This window comes from Hyaena hyaena, unplaced genomic scaffold (genome assembly GCF_003009895.1).
Source record: "Hyaena hyaena isolate Hyena2069 unplaced genomic scaffold, ASM300989v1 scaffold_557, whole genome shotgun sequence".
Taxonomy (NCBI): Eukaryota; Metazoa; Chordata; class Mammalia; order Carnivora; family Hyaenidae; genus Hyaena; species Hyaena hyaena.
In genome coordinates this window covers 1,058,480-1,085,053 of record NW_024081190.1, presented here as the reverse complement: position 1 = coordinate 1,085,053, position 26,574 = coordinate 1,058,480, and the positions used below count along the sequence as shown (strand labels likewise).

The following is a 26,574-nucleotide window of genomic DNA, read 5'->3' as shown; positions in this document are numbered from 1 at the left end:
AGAGGACAAAATTGTATTAAATTGTGGGAACATTACCAAATAGCAAAATATAATCATTATCAAGACTGTTTAAAAAAAAAAAAAAAAGAAAGACAACCATATAGTAAGCCAATCTGTATATTATAAGGAGAAACCTGGGTACAGAAAAGGGTAGCCTTGGGCTAATGTCTTAAGAAACAGCCAACTGCCATTGGAAAATTATGCTATATAAACATATAAAAAAATTATGTTTTAGCTACAGAGTCGATCACACAGATATCTCCCTATAATTTAAGTCAACAACTGAAGTTTTAAGTTTTTACTGCCCTTTAATAAAGATCAGCTCTAATGTGGAAATAAATAAGAAGTGTGTAAGTATTATGGTTAAGTTTCAATAGCTGGCCTTCAGAACCAAAAATTCACCTTTAAATTTAAAACTCTTTTAGGGAGGACATATTTTTACGTTTTGGTCCTGATTTGTTGGTTTTCAGTTTAAAAGAGGATGTTAATAGAAAGATTCACTCACAAGAAACCACATTATCTTTTCAAACGATACAAATTCCTAATCGTGAGTAATAATTTGAAATGCAATAGCTGAAGTGAAAAAGCCATAGCCTCATGGGCTACCCATCTGTAGAACAGATCACAAGACATGTGAATTTGAGAGCATTATAGAAAAATGTTACTTGGAAAGAAAACATTTTCACGGGTAGCATTAAAAGTGTCTATAATGTTCTTTTCCCCTCTTTGCCTCTCTGTTCCCCAATACTAGACCTTCCCTTGGCAAGCTCACAGATGCAATCCCTGCTGTGCGGCAGTAATGAGGAGCCTACCCCTGGGTCCCCCCTACTGTCACAAATTTAGTAAGAGAGAAGTCACTGTGTATGAGAGGGATTGGTCTCCAACATCTCCCTTCCGAAGGGAAATGCTCACATGGACCTACACGCCCCAAAGTGCTCTTCCATTTTATGGCCCGAGATGTGCAGGAAGACAGAACCTTACAGAACTCCTGCCCCTATGCAGCATATGCTCAAACAAATTCCAAGGAGTGTCCTGGATGAAACACGCGGGTGCTGACCTGCGTGCACGCACACACACGCGCGCGCGCACACACACTAATCTCTATTGCTGCCATTTTTCAGTGTCATTTCAATGTTTAACAACCTGAACTAATGGCCATTTTAAAACATGTCCTGAGCTTCTGGAGAGAACCCACTCCCTTTCACCCATTTGTTTTTTAACTTCAGTATAATTCTGATCATCTTGATGGACTGACCTGCTCTGGGATTTAACACAAGAGTGGACAATTTTTTTTTTGTTTGTTTTAATTGAAGGTCCTTAATATGGGCCACATGTTTCTGGTGGTGATTTGGAAGTACAGAGGAGACAGAGGCAGGGAATGCAGAGTGGTAGAGGGTTGGGGGGGGCAAGTGGGGAGGGGCTGGATGATGAAAAGACCAGTTCCACAAGCAAAGCACATTAGCAACCCAGAGTGGAAAGGGCCGGAAGGAAAACCCACCCACCTCACCCCTGCGTTCATTCTATCAACCTGCAATTGCTGCAATCAAAACCATATGTCGGTTCTTCCAGATCTTTCTCACAGGACAAACATGCGAAGGGCCTCAGGCCTGGCGTTGCCATCAAATGGTAATTGATACCATATGAGCCACAAAATAGAAAAGCACATGCAAACAGCAACCTCTCTCACTGCACCCCCCACCTCCCAAACCCCTTCTCGGCCCCTTGAGAGGGATGAAATTGCCGGGCTGCTAAGTGCACCGTGCACCGTGAAAAACAAGTGTATGTGGCTCCAGCGACCACCTGTAAATCAGAGAGAAAGAGGGTCCGCTCGCCAAGAGCGTGTCCCAGAGAACAGACGAAGGCGAAAGGTCACCCCAGGTTAATACAAGGTCATCGATCATGGGGAAAAATGAGCACAGGTGTGAAGCAGATCACAGGCCTGTGAGTAGAGAATGACCTCCCTGTCCCACAGCACATCCGGCCTGGAGAAAGCTGGTTCCCGCTAAGCCACATCTGTCTTCCTCTCCTGCAAGTGAGATAGTGGGAAAGTGGAAACCGCTCCCCAATTACAAGGCAATTAGAAGGAAAGGGACTCCAGTCCGCATCTGCCGTCCTCTTCTCTGAAGCTCTTTCTGCATCCCTTTGTTCTCATCTCAGGAAACACACACACACACACACACACACACACACACACAACAAGATCCAGAAAACCTGCTGAGCCGGAGGTCCTGGCAATTGCTGGTTGAATGTAATACAGTAGGTAAAACACGTCTCTTATTTCCACCGACACTGACAGACCACAAGTAGCACACGGCTCTCGCCTCTGCATGTATATATTTTCTTATTAACTCGATCGGGCAGAAATTTGCAGAGATTTGTTTGGATTTAGAAGTCACAACAGAACGTCAGTTTTACAAACCGAGGCTCATTCTGTGGTGAAATGTACAGCTCTGGACCCCACCATTCACCGCACACAGCTATTTGTTCCAATCCCTGTAGCAGCCGCTTCTGAACAAACAACTAACTTCTTCTAAACACACGCAACGGGTCTAATTTTTCCTCCTTTTGCCTATCCCATTATATGTGATATTTTAGTCTTATAGATCTTATGAAGCTTAAATAGTTTCCAGATGGGACTCAGGAGTACAGAACCCTGTAAACACCCTAAGTTATAAAAAGACCAACTAAATACTTAAAACAGAAGAGAAAGATGAGAGGGCAGTCTTCTTTTGCGAGCAGTAACCTCATGAGCAAACACCGCGAACTATAAGAGGGCGGGGGGGGGGGGTCAGATATCAACTGTCTTTTTCTTCCCCCAAATTCTCCAGGACTGGCTGATTCATCCTCATTTACGTCGTGTCTATTTATATCTTTTCTAATTACAGCATCCCCCCTCCCCAAAGACGATTTTAGCTCAATTTACAATTCAGCACATTTCAATAGTAAGAAAGCAAAGGCAGGGCTGTCACCTAATGATAGACTGCATCGTCCCACAGGGGGGAGATTGATAAGGCCTATCGATTCCCCCCTTGCCCGGATTCTCAGCGGTCGCCTCTTCCTGACCGTGTGGCCACAAAAGCCCTGCCCGAGGTGATGTCTCCCAAGGATCCTCAGCCTAGAGGCAATCCAGGACCATTCTGGACACTCAGCACCCACCCCGGAGAAAAAGAGTGAATACACGAGGCGAGTGAAGTAACAAGGGCAGGGAATCAAAATGAAAATACTGCTGAATGGCAGGCGAGGAGAGAGGGAGGGCGAAGCGCATGGGCAGCGTACAAGCCAAAGCAGCACAGTGGAGCTCACAGGGGGTCAGATCAGGCAGGCTCGGGGGAACCACTCTGGGGAGACTCTGACCTTACCTCTGCTTTCCCTTCGTGGTCCAGTCAACATAACCCTGTATCTGAGCATCTGCATTGTTTAAATTTCATCCTGTGGTGTTGTTTGCTGATTGGTCAGACATGGCTGACAGCATCAGAACTGCAATCTGACAGACAAGGAGCAAGCAGGACCACAGCACAGAATTCATAACAGGAGGGAGAGAGGGAACTTCATGCTGGATATATGAACTCAGGCCCGCAGATGTCTGCTGCAAGGCCTGGGGCTCGCCTAGGGGTGGGAGGGCCTAGGAAGAGACAGGGAGGAGGGCACGGAGGAGGGGAGGTGGGACAAGCCCAGTCCCCCGAATGACCAAGCACGAGGCTTCCCCTGGATGGAGCTGCATCTGGACCACGTTTAGCAGCTTGCCTCTTGCCACTCCCAGTTCCTGCCGGGAGCAGAGGAGGCTTCTCTCCCCGAATGCCTTCTCTACAGAGTAAAAGTGATGTTTCCGGTTTGGGGAGATAGTACTTGTCCTTTCGTTTGCTTATTTTTCAAAACCTCTCGACATTTTCCACAGGACACAGAAGAGGCCGGTTGACAAAAGTGTGCCATCCAGATTGTCGCTGGGGAGAGGAATGGCCTCCGATTTAACGAAACCCTTTAACTATCTGACGGCAGTAAAGCCAAAAAGGAGAGGAAAAGGCAAAGGTTGAAGGTATTTGGAAATTGATTAGCAAAACTGCTGGAGAAATCATGGAACAGAGACCAGAAAGGAAATAGCTTGAAAACAGGGGAGCAGTGAGGAGCTGTTACTGCTGACTCACAGAGTCTATCAGAGTCTATCTTCATTCAGACCCAAGTGCCTGTTTCCCTGGGGGGGGGGGGGGGTAGGGGCAGTAGCCACTGGGAGCAACAGTGGCAGACCCACTCACTCCTCTCTCCATCTTGCTCCCAGCACACACACACACACACACACACACACACACACGCGCACACGCACACACTGAACTAGTCTACTGGGCAACAGATACAACTGAATTTACTTGCTATAAATGTAAGATCACTTTCCCTCATGAAAATTTATATTTAGAGTGTTCACTTCCAATGAACGACGGGCTGGATTTGAACATGGCCTTCACGTCCCCTTCACCCAGAATCATGCCTGCACCATTCTGGGGAGAAAATCTCGTAGATTTTTAAAATCCAAGCATAATTCTCCAACACACAGCAAAGAACATTACCTGCAAACGTCCTCTTTCCCAGCACCACGTTGCTTGCAGATTTGGGGGGAAGGTATCACACATTTACTATTCACTGCAGAAGAAGAAATGTAAGGTGCAGCGAGGGTAACAGAGCAATAAAATAAAACAGAGATGGATAAAAGTGGCAAGAAATTAAGGATAAAATAAGGGCCTGAGAGATTGGGATATTAAAACTAACCAGGTAAATGGGCAGAAAAAGAAATAAGATGCTTTGGCTGAAGGGAAGGAAAAGGTTGACACAATGTGAAAAGCAAGACTCCGTGAAAACACTGTCACTGATCTAACATCAATCGAATGGTAAAAAGGCACATCAGAGTAGAAGAACTTCATCTACTACAACACAAAATAAAAATTCCACCATGGTCTTCACCCCCTAAGAATGAAGGATCTCATGTCTTCCCTTCATTTTGAAGGCACTAGTTATACAAAATTAATATCTGAAGTAAGGCTAGAAAGACCTGCCTAAAAACGGAAGGAGAGAGAATTCGCAGAAAGGAATTGTATGTGAAAATGAGAGCAACAAAGTAGGAAGCGAAATAGATGGGGGTAAATCTGATGGGTTGATGAGAAGGAAGTTCTGAATGGAAGGAGAACCCCGGGGACAGAGGGGTGCTCAGAGGGTTGGGATTTCATCCAGAGAAGAAAAATATGATGTGAATGAGATCTGTCTCCGCAGGTACTCAGAGATGACTGAACAGAACACACAGATAAGAATGCAGGAACGGGGTAGAGCTTAAGAGTATAAAGGTAATGCACAAGAGATCAAACACTAGCTGGGGAACACAGACTGCAGTTTGCCAGAAGCATAGGGAAAGGCTCCTCTAAAGCCTTAGGATTTACAGAATTACAAACGCAATTTTGCTAAATGCACACCACTTAAAAACCCATCACAGGCTAGAAGACTAACTGGAGATAATTTCATACATTTCTTGAATCCACTGTCTAACTTGAAAAAATGTCCCTCATTTCCAGGATCTGTTTGTAATTGCACAAGACAACAACAGAACTATGACACACGGGCCCAACTCTCCCCACAACTCCTGGTCAGCAATGAACCTAAGCAGCGCAAACAGTATTTCTGTGGCACTTTTCATGATCTATGACATTCAACATACAAGTTCTCTGGGTGGACTATTGATGCTGACGCCCTGCCCAAGACCAAAGGAAATCTTCAGGTCTTCATTCAAAAATACTGAAGGCTCCCTTGGAATCCAGGAGTCCAATGTATTAAAGATCAGTCAAGAGAATGCCCTTTAAGGAGACAGCATTTCTAGTGTCAGTCCTGAGAATCTGACCAGCCGCTCAAGCTCCGGGCCTCATTTGTAACTCAGCAGGGGCTCAGGTGGGTTTCACGGATAAACGATAATGGCTGGTGGAAAAGTCTACAGCGCTGTAAAGCAGAAAGAGGGGCCGGATGACCGCAGTTTTCAGGTGCTGACGCTCAATAAAAACAAGGAGGAAAGAAAATGTTTGCTTTTTATGTCAACTGAGCTGTCAGTACCCATTAATAGATCTATCTGCTGAATCTCCTCTTGTTCATGTGGGACATCACCAATTTAAAGTAAAATAAATTATCTTTAATTAAATGGAATTGTCGTCTCCCTCCTGCTCTCATCCCCAATTATTACATTCTAATCAGCCCTTTAGGGAGAAGGCACCGGAGAAGGCCGAGCGGTGCACTGACGATAACCAATTTCTCTTTCTGTCAAGTGATAAAAATGTTTACCGTAATTATTGTTTATAATGGTAAGTTTTGAAATATAAATAACGAAAACTACAAAAACTTTATCTTTGATGGGGGAAGACGCTATATGGTCACTTCCAAAATTTCCTTTTTTTCCTGTGTGAAAATTTCAGGGGTCCAAATAAGCCATTAGAACCGAAGCAAATTACCTCTTTAAACCTAATCTGTTACTTTTATCTCCAGCACAAACGTGTCAGTTTTAATTAATACTTTAAAACATACAGCACTAACTGAATGCCAGCTATGGTATTTTTAGATTGTTAGGCTTCTAAACACTGGGATTACAGAATGGTATCCATTTGTGTTTCCACAAGCACGGCATATACACTTTAAATATTAAGCCATGTGACTGTACAAGGAAGGAGCTGATCCCCTTACAAGTATATTCAATGACTTTCTCTGTCCCAGTTCCTGGCGCCTTGGCATCCCTCTTTCTTTCGTTCTTTCTTTTTTTTAAACCTCACTTAAGTTCTAAGAAAATCAACGTGGGTTTTAACCTAGTAATTGGTAGGAAGGATATTCTCCATCACCAGTTCTCTTATTGCTGCAAGTGTCCTCCAAAAGAAATGGTGAAATCAACAAACAAATTAAGTAGTGGCTCATCCCCATCCCAATGGCACAGAGGTGAAATATTTTCCCAAGAGTCATAAAGAATGAATGTAGGGGCAACTGAGTTAAATCTCTGCACATATGTTGTAATGGTGTTTGTCCCCTGTCTTTCTTCCATGCCCAGCTTGTTGTTTTTTTTTTTAATTTTTAATTTTTATTTGTTTGTTTCACTTTTTAACTGTGGACTTTGTGAGGGCGGGGAATTTCCTTGTAGCTTTCTATGTAATAACAAAATTAACCACTGAAATTGGGAAATTTATCTTCTGTCTAGAATAAATAGGTGGGGGTATTGACTGTTTTCTGACTACTTAGTGTTACTTTTAAAAATGTATTTTTTTCAGGGTGTAGTACTGTTTTCATTTAGTATGCCTTTGAATTGCCGCCTACAGAAGTAAAAAAAGAAACCACAGCTATACAAGCCTGCTGACTTTCTTATAAAAGAACCAGTTTTAAACTTGTTTATACTACTGATTCCAAATGAATTCAAGATGGTGGCTAGTTAAAGAAAGAGAACCCATGCCAGGGAGTTTGATCAAAGAACTTCAATTCAGCAATGTTCAGTTTTAATTGACCACTAATTAAGCTACATTAGTCCCAGAAAGGTCTGTATCACTTTGAGTAATAAAGAAAAGAATTAATTTAACCCTGTGTCAGTCAGCTTTAGTAAATTCATCTGAAAGCAACTTCTCAAACGACAGGCATGAAAGAGGTGTCTCGTGTTAAATGCCAAAAGTGGTCTACAGAATTCAGAGAGGACCAGAGACTCCGTTTTCAAGTGCATTTGTTACTTTGCTAGTGATGTCACCTTGCAGGTATAATTACCTTCATTACAGATACAAAGATGTCAGCTTTACTCCCTGGGTTGCAAAGGGTTGCTTTAAAATTGGATTCAAAACATGGCATCATACCAGCCACAGTTTTAACTTTCCTGTATTCTAGACAAAAATAGAGTGGATTTGCAAAATCATGAGAATTTTCAAAGGCTTGGAACTCTCCTTCTGGGAAAAGTGAGTTGAAGACGAGGGGGAAAAAAACACACACAACACAACTGCAATAACACCACCAGAAAAGCTCATTATAATTAGGAACCACAAGCTATGACAAGCATGACAGCAGCATTTAAAAGTCCACGTGTTAAAATAGTTCGTTTCTGAAAATCCAGTTGCAAAATTTTTCTGTTCCCACACACTCCCCATCAAAAAATCTTAGGTTCACAATTCCAATAAAAAAAAATCTTGGGAGAGGGAAAAAAAAACATAAAACAGCTAAGACCTCATTTCAGGATTTAACATCAAAATGTAAGACATAGGAATACATTGCTTTACAACTTGGTGTTTATGACTTTTAAAGTCCCTCACATTAACCCAGAGTTAAATTCCCTATGGTCACATGGCAAATATAAAATTGTAAAATACATTTACATTTAAAAAATAAACCCAAATGTCAATAGTACACTGGATTTTATTTTCTAGTGATAACCCTCACCCTTCATGCCTGTACGAAGAACACTGAATTGTTCTTGAAGGCCGCCAGGGCCAAACACCCTTCAGGAAGAATATCCTTATGGCCTCAATACACATTATATTTTGTCTTAATGATTTCTGGCAACCAACTACTGCATTTTGTACAATAGAATTTAATGAATAAATTTTTTTTTTACATTCTGCCAGCACTCATTAAAATGCACTTGTTTGTGAAATGCAATAGCCAGCTACTATATGAAACCAAAATATTAATGCAAATTGGCATTTCTAAGTTTAAAGCAGTATTTGCATAACAGGAACTAAACATGGTACAAGCTGAAAGAGCACACAGAACACAAATGCCTCTTAACACCATAATTATTAACGAGAGAAATGATGGTTTGCATATACCATTAGAAGCCCAAGGAGAATGCATCTGCCAGGGTGTGCCATTATGGGCTCCTGGTGCTCCCAAAAACAGGGTAATGGGAGAAATTCCACAACCATCGAATCTATTAGGGTAGTATAGGTACAGGGCACAAACATACTCATTCCCTGTGCTTCATATTTAAGAACCAGTCCATTCATCCACTGTCATCCATAGTTAAAAGTGAAAAATAATCAATACAATGCTGAATGTGCAAGTATGAATGAAGGCGGTCATCAGCACCATCAACATTTATCAGGCACATTTCTCCAACTCAAGGATGGAATGAAAAGATATATATTTTTTTATTCATTCATTCATTCCACAAATAACAGCCTACTGGTCTGCTTTGGATGAGGGAAACCTTGAGAAACTTAACATTCAAAAAAGTTGTGATACTTATCAGTTCAACAAATGTCATGTGAATACTTCTCTGTGCATACTGTTGTGCTAATCTTTGAGGGAAGATAAAGAGTTAAGCTTATCTTCCCAGGGCACCTGGCTGGCTCAGTCTGTAGACCCTGCAACTCTTGATCTCAGAGTCCTGAGTTTGAGCCCCATGTTGGGAAGAGAGCTGACTTAAAAAAAGAAAAAAAAAAAAAAAGATAGCTTATCTTCCCAATTGCTTGAAAGCTTGACAATGACAAGACATGAAAACTTCAAACACAAAGTTGGGTTAGGGACTAAATGAGCGTTAAGGATCAGACCTACAGACTGACTTTTTCATTCATTTTTCAAGAGATAGTTTAGATTATGTAAATAAATATAGGTTATTTTTATTTTAATAAAATAACGAAGGTATGAGCTCTTCAAATTCCGTGGAGGCCGAGTCTCAGTGAGCATTCTACTCAAGGCTTGCCCTTGTGTGTCGACATGGACACGTAGATGGGTATGATGGAGGTTGGGAGTCGTTCATTTGACTGTATAAACATTTCTTGGTTATCCACAACATGCTAACAAGTGTATAAAGATTCCTCAAGACAGGGCCCCTCTTTCAGAAGATCTCTCTGATTCAGAGCAAGGTCATTTAAGAGCTGATTCCTTTGAAAAGTCTGTCTACATCGAGCTTTAAATATATTAAAAGAGAGATGAATATAGATGGGGTAAGCATTAACTAAAATGATAGGTAGCCTTAAAATATCAATTCTTGCTTCAGACATCTGCTGACTATAAAGTACAAAAAAATTCAAAAAATATACTGAAATACACAGCAAAAGTGACCCTAGTTCTGTTACAAAACAGAAGAGGGTAAGCAAGGACTTTGATCCTGTAATGCTTCCATTTCCCAGACTAGCCCTGTCCATTAGAACTTTCTACAAGGATGCATATGTTCTAGAGCTGTGCTGTCCAATACGGTAGCCACTAACCTGTGGCGACCAAGCATGTGAAATGTGGCTCGTGGGCCCAAGGAACTAAGTTTTTGAATGGTATTTTTAAATTAATTTAGATTTAATGTTAACAGCTACATGTGGCCAGTGGCGACCTCACTAGACAGTGCATTACTAGACAGTAAATGGGATAAAGACTCTTAGGTCACCGATCACTGTTCTAGGGTGCAATGAGGATTAATAGAAGGTGCTTTAGAAAGGCTTCTGGAAGAACTGAAGCCTGCGAGTAGGGTTTATTAAAACTTGATTATTACTACAATAAAATATTAAGAATAAGCTTTATTTTAGCTGTAAACCACTTTCCTAAAAATTAAAGTCACAGTAAGATTGCTTTTACACTCCATAAATGTCTGACTTAAATACAACACAAGCAAGCTTCCTGAAGCACATTCTACAAACCATGTATAAGTAAGTTATTGTTCTACAGTTATTGAGAGGACGATACTGGGGTATATGGGATATAAGAAAATTCTCGAGAGTCCAACACAAATGATCAGTGATTGATCAAAACTGAAAACAAGGTCAACACTTCCTCAAAGAGCCTCGGCTTAGAGTAAATTTGCAATTACAACAAAAATTACCATCTCCCAGAAAGAGATATACCCAAATCAATGAAATGATCACCCAGAATGGTAATCTTTCTAACTTGCTTGGCACACAAAAAAATATTTATAAGTTTTCTATTCACTTTGAGTACAGACAGCCCTAGACAATAAAACGTGGAAAACAAACAGAAATAAATGCCAACTGAGGGCAATTTCATAAGACGGTTTCAGGTGCAGCAGGCACAGTAAAGCCCAAAGGCATCCATGTGATTTTACTAGAAGTGTGGAGCACCCAGTGGGCAGGGAAACAGAAAGACGAGAAGTCCACGGTCCGAGGATGGAATTGAAACAGAACAACCAATGGGTTAAGCAAAGACAGACTGCAAATCAGAGCCGCCCCTCCCGTACCCGTACCCAGCTGCCGTCTCTACTCTGATAGAACCTTGTAGAGCATGGGGAGGAGATTGAAGAGCGGCACTAGTTACTGTCAGACTTGGCAGCTCTCTCCAATCCTTGGCATCTAAGAAGTGAGGTGTGCTTCTGGGTTCCACAAGTTGGCAGGTGTAAGACTCTGCCACTAGATACCGCCACCTTCCTCCACAGGGTGCTAGGGAAGGCAATTGAGGTTTCAAAAATCACTTCCAAATCACTGCCAGGAATTATCCAGCACTGATGGGAAAGCACAGCAGTGGCAGGAAGAGAGATCCCCGGTTGTGAGTGGATAAAGAAGCTGCATTATTGGGAAAGCTGAAAAGAGAGTTTTTTTTTTTTTTTAATGTTGGTTTTAATTTTTGATCTTAGTACAGAGGATATATTTAATGGCGACGCGAACAAGGTCTTTAAATGCCAAAAATACTTAAATGCACTATTAGTTTCTTTATGCTAATTTGTTTCCTTCTTTGCCTCTTTATGACCTACAGAAAAAACATTAATGGTAATAAACTCTCTTTTAGGATGATTCTGATGAACCCACAGTCACAGAGAGAGAGGTTTCAAGACATTTTGAAAGGTAAGATATAAATATGTATTTAGGGTATAGAGAAATGCACATTTATTGACTCAACATATTCTAACAGCTGCTTTGAAGTCATTCCAGTTGGTTCACAAATAATGTACTACATTTACAACACTTCAAATAAAATTCCACATTTTCTTGTAAATGGTAGAAATACCTGGACAATACTCTAGCGTGCTATGCCAGGGAGGGAGACAGAGAGGGAGGGGGAGAGGGAGAGAACTGATCTGGAAAGAAAAGAAAAGCAAGCTGCAATCATTTGTAAGGTGGTTCACTATGCCAGGAAATAATGATCAAGGTCCAGACATATTACTTCTAAACCAGGACTTTTCAATCTCAGCACTAGTGAAGGGCTGCCCTGTACACTTTGGATGAAGAGGGGGCACCACTGGCCTCTAGATACCAGAGGCGAACTCTCACTCTACTGCTACAGTTGGGACAATCAAACATTTCCCAGATACTGCCATGTGTCCGGGGGTCACCACTGTTCTGAAGATACACGTTTCTAGCCAGAGTATGTCAGCAGTAAATATCCACTTTGATCTTCTTGACTCTTCATGCAAAACCATGGCAATCTCCAGGAGTCTACTCCTTCAGCCAAACAAGTAAATATCCATTGATACTCATGATCACTTAGTACGGGACATGTCGACCTTGTGATCTGGAGGTGTGCATCAGTCCCAGCCTACGACTTTGAACGAGGTAAACTGTGTTCCTTTCGAACCATCTCTACTGTGATTTCACTGTATGATAGAAAATACCAACCCATTCTAAACTATATACAACAGTCAAACTAACACATTGTACGCAAATTTTTGACGAATAAACAAGTTTTGAGTAATAAATAATTGGCAATAACTAATTACTATCAGGTTATGTAATCTATCCATCTATCCACACCCCCCACCCCCCGCCATCCAGACTTTCTCCAATCCAGCCATACATTTATCATCATAAAATCTGTCATGCTTTCAATTCTGATTGAGTTACACAGGTAAAAAGCCCAGGACCAGCCAAAGAGTTTAACGTACATAGCTCCCTATTGGCGATGCATCTGTGAAGGCACTATTATCTATAAATAATTTCACATCAGGCCAGCTGTATGTTTTATACACTACATCGTCTACTTCAAAACATGAAATGATCTCAATATCTAAGTGTGCCCAGGTTTTGTTAGAGCGGTTATTTTGTTAGATAGGCAATCTATTGCTACATTCAAGATTCCAACACTTAAAAAAAAAAAAAAAAAAAAAGATTCCAATAGTGATTATCCTGAGAAGGTCAACATCAAAACTGATCAACTGAAAGCAGGAAGCACCATCTAACTCTTAAAACAGGTTAAATGGATCTGCGAAGTGAACATTAAAAATGTATTAAAGATTCCAAGAACAAGTGCTAGCCTAAAACTACTTAGGAATAATCTGTTTCTCCTTTTTCATCTGTTTTTCTTTTTTTTCATCATCTGAAAATGATGGAGGAAAAGAGCCATAAAACCAAAACTTCCTCCATAAGGAACAATTTAGTGTGGTTTGCATTTCTCAATGTCATGTCTGAAAGGTAAAAAAGTTTAGAGATTAGGATCTCATAATGATTCATACAAGTCATATGTGCCTTTCTTGGGGTTAATGAAGTAAACTGAATTCTAAGAGGTTTTATTAGCAAAACTGACACTGTAAAAGTGGAGCCAAGAGGATCTGCTATTACATGGATTCTTTAAAAGGTAAACGCATTTAACAACCACGCATCTATTTCTAGCAGTTTTAGCTCACTCCCTGGAAGCATCCATGAGGTCTGCTGCACTTTGCAACCTCTGGGAAGTAGGATTACCAGATTCACATCAACATATCTAATTTTACAGTTACCTTATTTAAGTTTTTAATACAGCACAGGTCTTTTTCTCAGGTGTTAATAGAAAAATCAATTTTAAGTCACAACAGCTGTGATCATTTTAAATATCACAGCTGTCATGAGTTGAAAATAACCATTTGAGCATACACATTTCTGCTGCAAATGTAACAAAATGAAAATATGATGGAATTTTAGTTTTTTACTCCCTCTGAAGCTGCGTGTCTAATATAATGGTAGAGTAATAACTTATTCCCCTTAAAATAAAATCAAGCTCTCATTTCTTTGCTGACCTAGCCAACAGATGGCTTAAAAGAACAGAAACGAACATCATGGTTAAGCTATACTCCTATGGAAGTAACTGTGGAAATGTTTAATTATGGAAATAGTATTAACTCTGGAAAGAGAGTTAAATAGTTGATATCAAAATTGAGGGTTCATTTATGTAAACATTTTGCTGTGAAGCCAGGGGGAGATTAAATGGGATCCACGATACATATTAAGTCTTATTAAAGTCTAGGAATTTAAATTATTACACAGGACAAAATCTAAACTCATATGAATAGTCTTAACTAGTAACTTCCAGGAGATAACAGCATTTTAACCACTTATTTACAGACTCAAAACTGTTACAGGAGACTCAACAAAGATACTTTTCCCCTCTCAATCCAAATTGGAGGTCATTACATTTTGAAGAATATAACAACATTTTTTAAAAACCTAAACAACAACAAAAAATTGGAAAAAAAACTAGGGCATTATTATTCCACTGGTTGCAGAACCTTTAGATTTCTACCTGAAATTAGTGGTAGGCAATGAACACCTAAGAAATTCTAGAATTATACTCATAAACAATCATTGCCATCTCAGCGACAGGAAGGACTATGGTTGAAATGTTTGAAGAATGACAGTGTATGATTTAGACAAGAAGGAAATAAACTAAAGAAACAAGCACAATTTCAAACCAAATCGCTGACAGTGTTACACAATTTACATTATTGTTTAAAAAAACGTACTCAAAAGTCTACCAACCTCCTGGCCAATGTACTACCAGAAGATAAAAATCTAAAGTATTTTCAGCCCAGATCTGCAATTCCACCTCAATTAACTTGATGCCCCTCTCCTTCCCTTATTTCTCCCTGACAGATTCACAGGGTGGAGATGAAAGGTGGCATTATTTGTACCTAAACAACTTCTACTAAAAAGCTGCTTCCCCCCCCCCCCCCCCCCCACCCCTGCAATTCTGCTCAGGGAGGCTTGGTGCAGCAGGCTGAGGAGAGCCCTACCATCCCCAATTATTTGCATATTAATTTCAAAGCTACATGAAACACATTGTAGGCTTTTAATCATATCAACACACAAAAAGGCACTACAAAGTGAAACTACACCTGTTAAACATTTATCCCAACCCCCACATCACACAAAGGAAGCCTAAGAAAACAGCATCCATGCTGCTCCTGTGTGCTGAGCCCCCACTTCTGAATTGTAATAACAGGTGCAGAAATAATAATGTGCTGGGCAATCAACTTTTTTCCTCTGATTTGTCAGTTTAGCTTAATAATGCCATTAGGAATGTAAACATTTCTGCAATTTATATTTAAAAGTCAATAAAATAATGGGGTACAGAATTTATCCTTTTTAATTTTTTAAGTAATACATTTGATTATTTTAATCACGTCAGTACTTAACTGGATGGGGTTTAAATATGCATGTAACATCAATTTAATTTGTTTTATTCGTTAGAAAGCTATTGAGTAATACAGCATTATTCTCCTTTTAAAAATTACATTCTGGGGGAAACAGAGGGGAGACACCTCTACTTACTGCTTCTCTTCTTGGAGGTGGGATTCCAGTGCCTTCTGAAGGCCTTTCATTACCAGCATTTTAAAATGGTAACCAAAGAGGTGAGAACCCAAGACACACTCACTAGATGGCTAACAGTAAAAACAGAGAGTGTTTCCATCCTGTGGATAAACTTTACTGGGGCTACAGTGATAAGACTGTGGTTGGTAAACGCATCAACTATTTTTAAAATGGCGTGAGAGTTTCCCCCAACATACAATTCCCACTTGAACAGGATTATTATTGGTGCAGTCATTCGCTACTCTATAATTCTCACCCCTAGGTTTGTGGAGGTGAAAAAGCCAAGTCAAACGTTAGCCTCCACTCTTAACATCCCCTATTCATTTTCAGGTCAGCTACAATGGAAGCAGCTGGAATTCGACTCTCCCCAGTCTGTCCCACCAATTACCTCAACGTGCCCTCTCTCAAGAGAAGTATAATTTGGTCTCCTGGAAAGCAGAGCCCTAGGTCCCCGGAGGATGCCAAAGCCTGCATTTTTTCGGTGGAGCCTGAAATTAGACCATCATCCACACTGCTCCCACCCCTGACTTCTTTGGTGTTTTAAACCCACTCTTTATCCCAATATGGGGAGGGATGCCTTTAAAACAGTACAGTCTCCCAAATAAAATGTTATATAGGTGTAGTGTCCCTTTTAAGTCACTCTTCAACAAAATGCCCTGATTAGCACAGGCAAATGTCTTTAACAAACAAGTAAGAAGAATTTGGAGAAAACTAGGGAACCTGACATGACATAGAATTTAAAGACAAAAACCTCAGAAATGTTAAGGTTTAAATTCTAATCAGAGCATGGTATTGTGACAGAAATGCATCTGCTAATACCTAGAGGCTGCAGGCAAGGCCCTAGGCCAGAGTTCTTTCAGCGCGCTGCAAACAGGAAACTCTCCCAAAGTTTAAGTGGAGCAAACTCTCAAACCATATTCAAAGCCCAAACCAGTAAACCCAACTTTAAGAAATATTCTTTAGAAGAATAATTTCATTTTACTTAATAAAGTACAATAAAATGGATATACCTAAGGTGATACAATGTGCCAGTTGATTACAGATTCTGAAACATCAAAAAGCCTCTAACTAGGAAGTTTTCCAAACATTTCCATGCACTAACTTTTTAGCAGGTCACATCATACTTCAAAATATAGTTATTTTACAGAAGTAGCTGTTTCAGCTCTGTCACTAGTCACTTGTGTTTCCTAGTTTACATATAGCTGCTTTTATTAAGGACTGTGATGATTTCCTGGATAGATTACAAATATTTAAATACCTTATGAACATACAGCTCCAAAGCTTTTTTTTTTTCTTTCTTTCTTTACTGTTGCCACACATAACTTTACCCTGTGTCACCTTAGACTTACGTCTGAGGTATTAAGGGCTAAGTTAAAACCAATCAAGTATAGACAAACTCTGGAAGACTGAAATCTAAAACTACCGTTAAACTATATTGACTGTGAAATAGGAGCTTTTTTGTAACCCTGATAATACTGGAGAAACATGAAAAAAAAACCAAAAAAGAAAAAACCAAAAAGCCTAGTAATCTTTTGTGTGTCTGTCCTGAAATTCTCAGTTATAAGGCCTACACTGAGGTTTGTTATGGAAGCAAATATGTCTTTGCTACATTTTCTTATGATAAAAGTAAACTTGATTTTAGCAACTTTTAAAATGGCCAGAATCATTATCTAAAATCTACATATTTTCACCGGATTCAAAGTTAAGATTAAAAAAAAAATTTAACCTCACGATGGTAGGTTGCTGACCATGTTCATGGCCTACATGGTGATTCCAGAGGAATGATGCCAAGGCATTTTTTTTTTTCCTTAGTAGCATCACTGTGATAGAAGTTTCAGGGAGGCCTGGAAACACATTCATACAACATTTACAATAATGAAATATGGCAATGTGTAAAATTCAAATGGGATTTAAAAAAAAAAAACACTTAAAAATTAAGTTACAAGGAAGAAATCACTGATTCTCATGCCTCTCCAGTGGTACTGTAATTTTAGTAAAACAAAACAAAACAAAACAACAAATAGGGGGTGTAATGCAAGCCACATTTTTAGTGGAACAGGAAACAAACAACTATTCAGCATAATCTCCTGTAGATCAGTAGGAAAGGTATTTAAAGACGGCACCAAATATTAGATCTTTTTTCCTGGCCTCTTTTCTCCCCAGTCCTCTTCCCCGTGTTTCAATGTCCTTCCTCCAAATTCTCCTTGAAACAATGCCATCGCCTAGCCCTAGAAGGATGCTTATCAATTATCAGCACGAAATCCAAAATGTTCAGACCTACCAGAAATTAGGGATTAAATAAAATTAACCAAATATGTAACCGATCCACATTTTCCTTCTAAGAAATGAGCCCCAGAGAAATGTTCAAACTGGCATCTGTGAATCTCACGCAGGGATTTTGGAAATTTAATCAGAGGCAGGAGAGCAAGATGTAGCCACAATATCAAGATTAAGCGTCTGGTGAATTTTTACCAGCTTAGTCGTAAAGAACAAAATCAACATGATTTTGTTCAAAGCAATCAAGCACACAAGAAAAGAAAAATAAAAATTTCATTGTTATTTTAAAATGGGTAAATTAAATGCTTTACATGTCAACAATACCAAAAAGTAAGCTTACTAAAAAGACGTTTATCCTGAATAGTATTTTTTTTGATATGTTTTGTTTTCTTCAATCAGTGGGGAATTGAAAGATTTTATTAGTTGTGACCTACACAAATTTTTGCTCTGTAATAGCAGCTAAACAATAATTTTAAAGAGTAATGCTTTTATACCAGCTACTTTCATTTATAATCATGACTCTGAAAATAGCTAAGTATATGAAATACCTTTTTAAAACGCTAACTGCAATTTGCATAGTCGATAGTTGATACACTATTAAAAACTTTAAAGCCCAGTGGCTGCCTGCAGGAGGCTAGAGACTACTGGAATCAAGTGTGAGGTTTGCAAAGAAAGGGCCATATGTAAATTATACTGGAAAATATTATTACTGGTATTATTTAAATATTAAGCTTTTTATGTTAGCACTTCCTGCGGTACGTGGGGGAAAAAAGCTGAACACTCTATATCCTAATTTTTACTTAAAAAAAATTCAGGTGGCTGACTGACATTGTCTCTTATTCATAGCTAAACTTTTTTCTAAGAATGCATTCCCAACTGAAATGATTCTGATATTAAAATGTTCCTTTTTTTTTCATCTGAAGCAGGAATCATGAAATTATTTTACTTTTTGGCCCCGATATCACAAATAATCAACATCCATTTTCATCTCTGAACTTCAGGGAGTTGAAAAGCTGCATAATATGACCAACAGTCAGAATATAAACATGGAGAGCTCATTACCATTTACTTTCTGAGATTTGATGACTTGACAAATAACTATTTCAAAACAACTAGTTTGAAACATGGTCTGAAGCTTGTTAGTATAAAGCAAAAAGAGCAATTACAATAATTATAGGTTTCTCTATACGGTTTAACACATGCACATGCTGGCGAGAGATGATGATGTGATCTTAAATTACCATTAGGAGGAAATTTCGCCACTTTTGTTTTCAATTTCATTTGCCATAATTTTATCTTTGTGGAATTGGCTTTATTTTTAGGTATGTGAAAATTTGACCAAATAATTACTTATTAAAATTCTTATTCAATGAATAAGAAGATGGGAGCGGTTACAATAAAAAAAAAAAAAATCAACATGTCCAGCAAGAACTATACTTACTGTGGACCAGGTAAAGCCTGATACTGCTCATAGCCTGAAGGAGGACACGGCAGCACAGTATGATGGAAGCTTACACTCACAACACAGAAAATAAACTGGACTTATTTTCTCTGCAAAGAGCCTCTCTCCCCGTAGTTGAGAAGTAATGCTTTCACAGTTTTTATTTAGCTGAAAATGGGATTCATGTGTATTTAAACATCTAACCCATAAAGAAAAGAAATCACGAAAATGATTGGGTTAAGTTTTGGTATTAAACTCTCACCTGAGGAGGAGCTGATTTTCAAAAATACGTTCTGGTTTATATTCAAGATTTATTCTCTGAGAGTTTTAATGTTATGATATTTTGTAGGTGATGGCTTCCTAGAGTCCACACTTCAAGACCAGCTCCAGTGGTTCACAGAAAGAAGAAAACACTTTGTGTGGGATATGGCCATAGAAACACTTCATAACTTAAGGTAATAGAAAATTTACATTTTTCTTTGTCTGTCCTAAAATACCACTGCCTTTACTATTTCTCTTGCTAGGGAGTTAGAGGGAAACTGATTTCAAAATTCCTATAGGTGCCAGTTCAAAAAGAAGAAATCATAATTGTTGCAATGCTTAATTGCACTCTCCCAACAACCTAAAATCACAGTGTTTTGGAATGATTTTACATTTTTCTTCTTTTGTTTATTCACAGGGAAAACCTGCTTCCTCTGGCCTCTCTCAGTTCAGAGAGTTCAAACTGAATTTAAACAAGTAATTGACTTGTCACTGGGAAAAAAAAGAAGGAATTCAGTGCTGTGTTGTCTTCAGAGGAAAGCTTGTGTAACAAATAGCTGATCACACTTAACTCCCAACAATTTGAGTTAAAACACACATCGGTCATATGCGCACATACACACAAAAATGCACAGATACCCAAACCCAAAACAACAAGCGAAACTCAAGAAATGTAAAGTCTCTTCGATAGGCATTTTGAACAATTAACTCATGGCATACACAATCTCCACAAGATGTCTGGCACCAAATCAAAAGCCGCTGAATGCAGAATTACAGCCAGTACAATACACACTGTAGAATAAACAAAAATCTGCTTCCCCAGTGTATGCATGAAGGCATTTTTAAAAAATGGTATAGAACCGGCCCCGTCCAAAGAACACGTACAACTGGACTTTGCTGTCCGTTTCATAAGGCTAAAATGAAGAACTGGTAACCATTCCTGGTTTCAAAAGCTTTCTGCTAGTGTTCCAAATGGTTATTTCTTCTAACTATAATATATGTACAATTTGCTTCTTTCTAGTGTTTGAATCAATAGAGATACACATCACCAGATTTGTTTTTAATAAACGCCTTAAAACAGTTCCTATAAATACATTTCCTGTGACAGAGTGATCTTGATTTTATGAGTACCATCCTCTCAAAAAAAAAAAAAATCTAACAACCAAAATATTTGGCAACTGAGAGGGCATATTAGTGATATGATGTCATATTCAGCATTTTCTTATGATAGAGGCAACTGGCAAGCTGTGGGAATGGAATACAGATTTTTAAAAAATTCCTGTTGGCTAAAAGGGAGTTAAAATGTCCAAAACTTAAACTAAAATTTGGTCAGTTCAGACAATCAGGACAGAAAATTGACAATTCACATATAAAAATCACATCACTGGCAATTCCTAAAGATAAAAACCGCAGAAACTTATATTCATTGTAATTCTCTTCTACTGCATAAGGGTCACATAATCCCTGCAGCTATTTGATTGCTTCTGAGGTACTTTTTCCTGCTATGATAGCATCATTCACCAAATTTTCATTAGAAGTGCTTTAAAATTAAAGGTGCTGCCTAACCATGTTATATATGGGAATTTCAAAAAGATAATAGGCAAAAGCCTTAAGAACTATACATGAGTAACTACCAATTGCAAATTAGGCACTTGTTTAAAAAAAGGAAGTTACATAATCCTAATATTTATGTTTACAAATTTAACCACTTTACTGGATCAGTTCACAACATAAGCCATTTGTTTTAAAATTATATTTCCCTTACCACACTTTAATGTTCTTCTAATTACACACTATGCTCTCTTTTAAAAAAAGATAAAAACTGGATAGTTTTACAAACTTTTGACAATTTGCTCGCATTTTTAAGTGACCAAGAAATAAAAGTAAACGATACTATTTCAGCAGTGGCCCATTCATAAAATTGGTTTCTTGACTGAAATTATTAATCTTCCTAAACCAAACTGCATCCTGAAACACTTGTGTATGTGTATACATCCCAGTATATGCTCAGCTAGATAGAACTATTATGCATACACAGGGAAGTATACAGACTCATGCATACACCATCACATACACACGTTTTAATTCGTTTGCGCCAATCGCTACAGCTGAATTGGGCCTTCGTGAAAGCGCTGATCGGTCCCTTTTGGCCCAACTATCACACTCTGATTAAGATCAATCCAAATGGAAGTTCAAAGTACACAGAGAGCAGTTTGTAAATGGCTGCTTTTCACTCCCCCCAATCTTCTTTTTCTATTTTAAAATAATAAATTTCTGTCTCTCTATCCCCCAACAAATCTTCCAAAGAGCCCCACATACCGATTTGAAAATACTGAAATCCTTTTCCTTCAGAGAACCCAGCCGAAGGGGGGAAAAAAAAAATAAACCTCCAGATGGCAAGTATAAACCTTCTGCTGGGGTTATGCACAAAATACCAGACACATTTTTTTTTTTTAAATAAAGAGTTTCTGTTGAAGAGGGAAAATTGAGTAAAGAAGCCACACAACACATATAACTTACAACAATATTGCTATGTGCATAGATTTTTTTTTCTTTTTGGTTTAAAAAAAATTAAACTTATATAATCTACTTCTTGGATGTCTCTGTTCTAGGTCTTTGCTCTTTTTTAACCTTTCAGATTCTCTCCACTGAATCCACTTCACTTTAGCTTCCAACTTAGTAAGACTAGATATCACAAGACCTCAGTCCAGGGAGAAACTTACCCCACATTTCCTCTCAGCCTAACTTGGGCTGTCTCAATTCTGCTCCTCATATCTGCTTTTCCTTTCAAACAGTCATTTGGAAGGAACAAGAATTTTCCAAAAGTCCCCCCCCCCAACCCCCCCATATCTTACCACCTTCCAACTTTACCTGACTGCAAACTTTCGCTCTGGGATCCACTTTCTAAAGCTCTGAAACCCCCTGTTTTTCTGCTCTGGGAGAAAAAAAAATTTTTTTTGTCCCCAAAAGAAAAGGCAACCATAATATCCTAAGATTGGCAAGTGATAACTATTTCATGGCACCAAGGAAGGTGCGGCAGTCCTGCACAACTTTGCAAACAATGATCCCCGCCTAGGATGCTCATCCCTGCGACAATAAAACTTGTCAAAAAATCCCCCTCGCAGCCCGCGTCCGCTTACCGCTTTCCCATTATAGTAGTACATCAAAGAGTTGCCGCCCATGCCCGGGATTGTGTATGCGCAGTACATGGTCTCGGAATCTTTTTTCTCCTCAGTACCACTCTAACAACTTTTATTTCAAACTCGCTGTCCCTTTTTTCACAACAATTCCTTCAGTTGCATTTTCCCATATGGCCGGGCCAAGCGTGGTGAATATGCAAAGCAGGAAGAGACCATTCCTGGCGGGCGGGGGAGGCCGCCGCGCTGCTGTCAGACGCTCAAGTTTGCGCAGCGGAGCTGGAAGGCAGCCCGGCCTTGATGGAGCTCTCAATCCTAATGCATACGCGGGATCGATTCAACTTTTCCGAGGGGTTTTTATCAGTTCCTCCAATAATGCCGATTCTTACAAATTTCTGCAGTCTTCACTCCCCCCCTTCTTTTCTTTCTTTTTCTTTTCCTTTTTTTCCCCTTTTCTTTTTCTTTTCTTTCTTTTTTTTTTTAATTTTTTTTTTTGTTCTAGGCACCCTTTTCTTCTCTAAAATTTCCACTCAACTGCCTTAGGGTAAAAGTGGAACAGGGTCCATTATTGAGCAGAATACAAATGCAGTTAATTGACTCCCCCTCTCTCTCTCTCCCTCTCTTTCTTTTTTGTTTTAATTTGATTAAAAAGCGAGTGGCAGGAAGGGAATCGTATGATGCACATCTAATAACTCTGCCATCTGTCTCTGCTGCTGGCTAGCTCCCAGCATTGTACGCAGCTGCCTGAGAACTCGACTCGGAGAAAGGGGAGGGAAAGGGGAGGGGGGGGGAACACAAAACCACAACCCACCACGTCTCTGACCTCGCTCCAAAGGAGAGAGGGGGCAGTGTTTTCTGACTGCTTGGTCAACAACCTACAAAACGGGGTTGCGGAATGAAACAGAGTAACAGTGCGGCCCGCCCAGGGCTCTGCGACCCTCCGCTTCCCCGGAACCGGTGGGCGGGGGGCCGCCCGTGAACTTCACCTCGCCACGCCGCGGTCCGCCGCGTGTCCAAAGGCCGGCCCGCAGAATAGAAAGGGACGATGCTCCCCCTCGCTGCGCCCGGGCACCCCGCACGGCCACATCCTCAGTCTGGAGTTTCGGGGGTTTCGCTGTGCCTTTGGATCATCTACCACCCACTTAACGCTATTTGTTTGCTGGGTTCTAAAGCAAGAGTTTATTGGTACATCCGAACCTCCGAATGACTTACAGCTGTCAGTTCCTAAAAAGGCACCTCTGACACCACATTTTCAGAATTTTGCATCATCCCAAGGAGCCCAATTCTGTACAAATATTTAAGCCAACCTTCCACGTTTGTAAGGTTTTGATAAACTTTAAGTGATTAAGGCGAAAAATCTTCCTCCACCTTTATTGATTACAACTGAACAATAGATTCTTTCCTAGGTCACAACGTTTCTAACAAGCACGTGAATATATTAATGTGTTTTATTTTTAAATATTATATCATCCAACAAAAAGGGGGGGGGGAAGGAACACACACACAAAAAAAAAGGAAAGAAAGAAAGGGGAGGGGGAGGGGGTAGAGGAGACGGGTTGACTTGAGCTTGCCAAATTCAGAGCATCCCAGGAAAGGAGGGCCTCTGGGAATCGATCCCAAATGAAACTAAATCATTTGCATATGCCGAAGCAAATGCCACCCAAGCATACATCTATTCTCAAGATTCAACTTTAATAATTCAAAGCACCTATTTCCTTACAATTCAACATGGTAACAAAACACATACAGTATTCATAAACAAGGGGGGGACCGCGGTGTTGGTTCTGAAGAGCAAAGCCTTAGCTTCATGGTGGAAAGTTTCTCCCACACTCTAAAATAAACACACACACACACACACACCCCCGCACAGACACACATATAGCGAAGGCCCAGAGGTTTGTCTAACTCACTTGCTCTGCATTTATTCCGAGGGTCCCCAGAGGTTTGTGTAAACAGTACTTGAATTATAATCACACATTTCATTCAAATTTCATGCTTTGAGGATTTTTTCCTCATTAGAACAGTTAGTTGTCAATCTGACAGGATCACATTTGTAACCTTTAAACCACCCTCAGTGTTTCATACATAAGGCTAGGGTACTCACCTACGAAAGGGGAGTATGTAAAAACCAGGGTGTAGAAAAGAGGCTGGAATTTAAAGAAGAGAGAAGTTGGGGGTTTTATTTTTGTTATTCCTTTGTTGTTTCTTATGGAAACCCCTTATTTAGGAGGTTGTGTCTAGATCCTGTTCAACTTTCTCATAGATGGACTGCTAGGAAGACTTCTGAACTATTTTGATAAATAATCATTCTGCTTCATCTACATTAAGTGCCTCATCTTGCAAACATATAAATGCCTTTCTATTAATTATGTAAGTATAAATAAAAATTTCATACTTTAATGAGCAACAATTAATATTTTAAATATTGAAGCTTTCATTGCTTTTAAATATATTGTGAACATGTGCATAAATAAATATTTTTAATCTGATAAGGTGAAAGAGATTTTTAAACCCTGACAAATCAGCACATGGGACTCGAAAAATTAAAATGGTACTAGAACATTAAGCTTCTGGGCTTCATTAGCTAATGAAAAAGAGCCTGAAATTTCAAAAGTATAAATTTGCAACAATTAATAAAGATACACTCGTTTGAAAGATGATCTATGTGTTATAACCATCGAGACACTGAAGGTATTATCATCCACTGATGTTCAGGTTTTGGGTTGTTGACCTTGGAGTACATTTCAATCGCAGAACTGAAGTCAGTGGCTTGTCTTGTCAACTGAGACATTTCTGCGAATTCAGACTTTGAAGTTTCCTTTGTGACAGAAATATCACCCATGATAAATTTTTAGTGTGATGCGTGGGGAGTTAGCACAGAAGTATAAGAACAACCAAAGCTATATGCATGAATCCATGTGTTTCATAATAAATTTAAAAGAAGTCTCAATCATAGCACCCAATTTTTAAGGGACACTGACCTGATCTGTTTGCTTCATCGGTGTATACTTAGGCAAATTACCTAATAGGCCAAGAGTCCTTTGTTACCACCGAAATGACAGGGAATAGAAGTTAGCCACACAAAAGAGGGAGCCACCACTCTCCCTGGTGGTCAGCTGAAAACACCACTGAGGACACTCAGGGTAGGCAGCGTCTGCCATTCTTGGGGAAAAAATTCTTCCCAGTAAAACTACTGTTTAGAAGTACTGACCACTTAATACCTATCCACATTATTCCGACCTTCTTCTATAATTTGAAGTTTACAGTTCTTTCCTCACTTTCCAAAAAGTCCTTGACAGATATATTTGGAGAAGAGGAGAACTGGGGGCACACGTATAGAGTTGTCACAAGACATCTGGAGGCTATCTGACCAGAGATCCCCAATGCACGTGTCCAGTATCACCTACAAGGTGGACATTCATAAAAACTTGCTGAAAGGATGCATGAATGAAAGAATGAATGGCCTCATTAAAGAATAAGTTCTACACCACTTGAGTGAACGGCCTTGGATTTTTGTATTCATTCAATCATTTCACAAACAATTGTTTAATGATTCCCAACTTTGTATTGAGTTGTACTGACAGATAGAACACTATTCCTGCTCTCAGACACCTGACCACATGGCTGAGGAGATGGAGCCTGTGCCCTTGAATAAGATGGAAAGATACGACTAAAGTCTAATGTTTTCATTGTTAAGTAGGTACAATCACACATCTATTCAACAGACAACAAACTGTCACACAGTAAGGAACTGAGCTATTCCTTCTCAATCACAGATCTCATTAAATTCTATCTTTTTTTTCTGAATAATGACTATATTATGCAGTTCCTAAAAAGTCCAAGTAAACCTAATAAATACATACACATGACCTTGTACATCACCCAGAATGAGGCAGGTACTCAATAAATGAGTGGAATGGATGAAGGTCATATGAAGGGAGTGTCATTTTCCCCCACCCCCAGGGTATAACTTGGTAGT

The 26,574-nt window shown here is 39.4% G+C and overlaps 1 protein-coding gene across 10 annotated transcripts in view; it reads right to left on the bottom strand.

The window, feature by feature from the left end:
• TCF4 (transcription factor 4) overlaps window positions 1–26,574 on the bottom strand; it is a 350,980-nt gene that overhangs the window by 71,807 nt on the left and 252,599 nt on the right. For 4 of the 10 annotated variants that reach the window (XM_039256096.1, XM_039256097.1, XM_039256099.1 and 1 more), the window contains exon 1: window positions 22,599–23,050. The exons of the other annotated variants lie outside the window; for them this stretch is intronic. In XM_039256096.1, coding sequence (XP_039112027.1) covers window positions 22,599–22,667 — 69 coding nt within the window. In that variant the 5' untranslated portion in view covers window positions 22,668–23,050. Of the gene's footprint in view, window positions 1–22,598; window positions 23,051–26,574 lie in introns of those variants that run through there. 10 annotated transcript variants of the gene reach the window in all.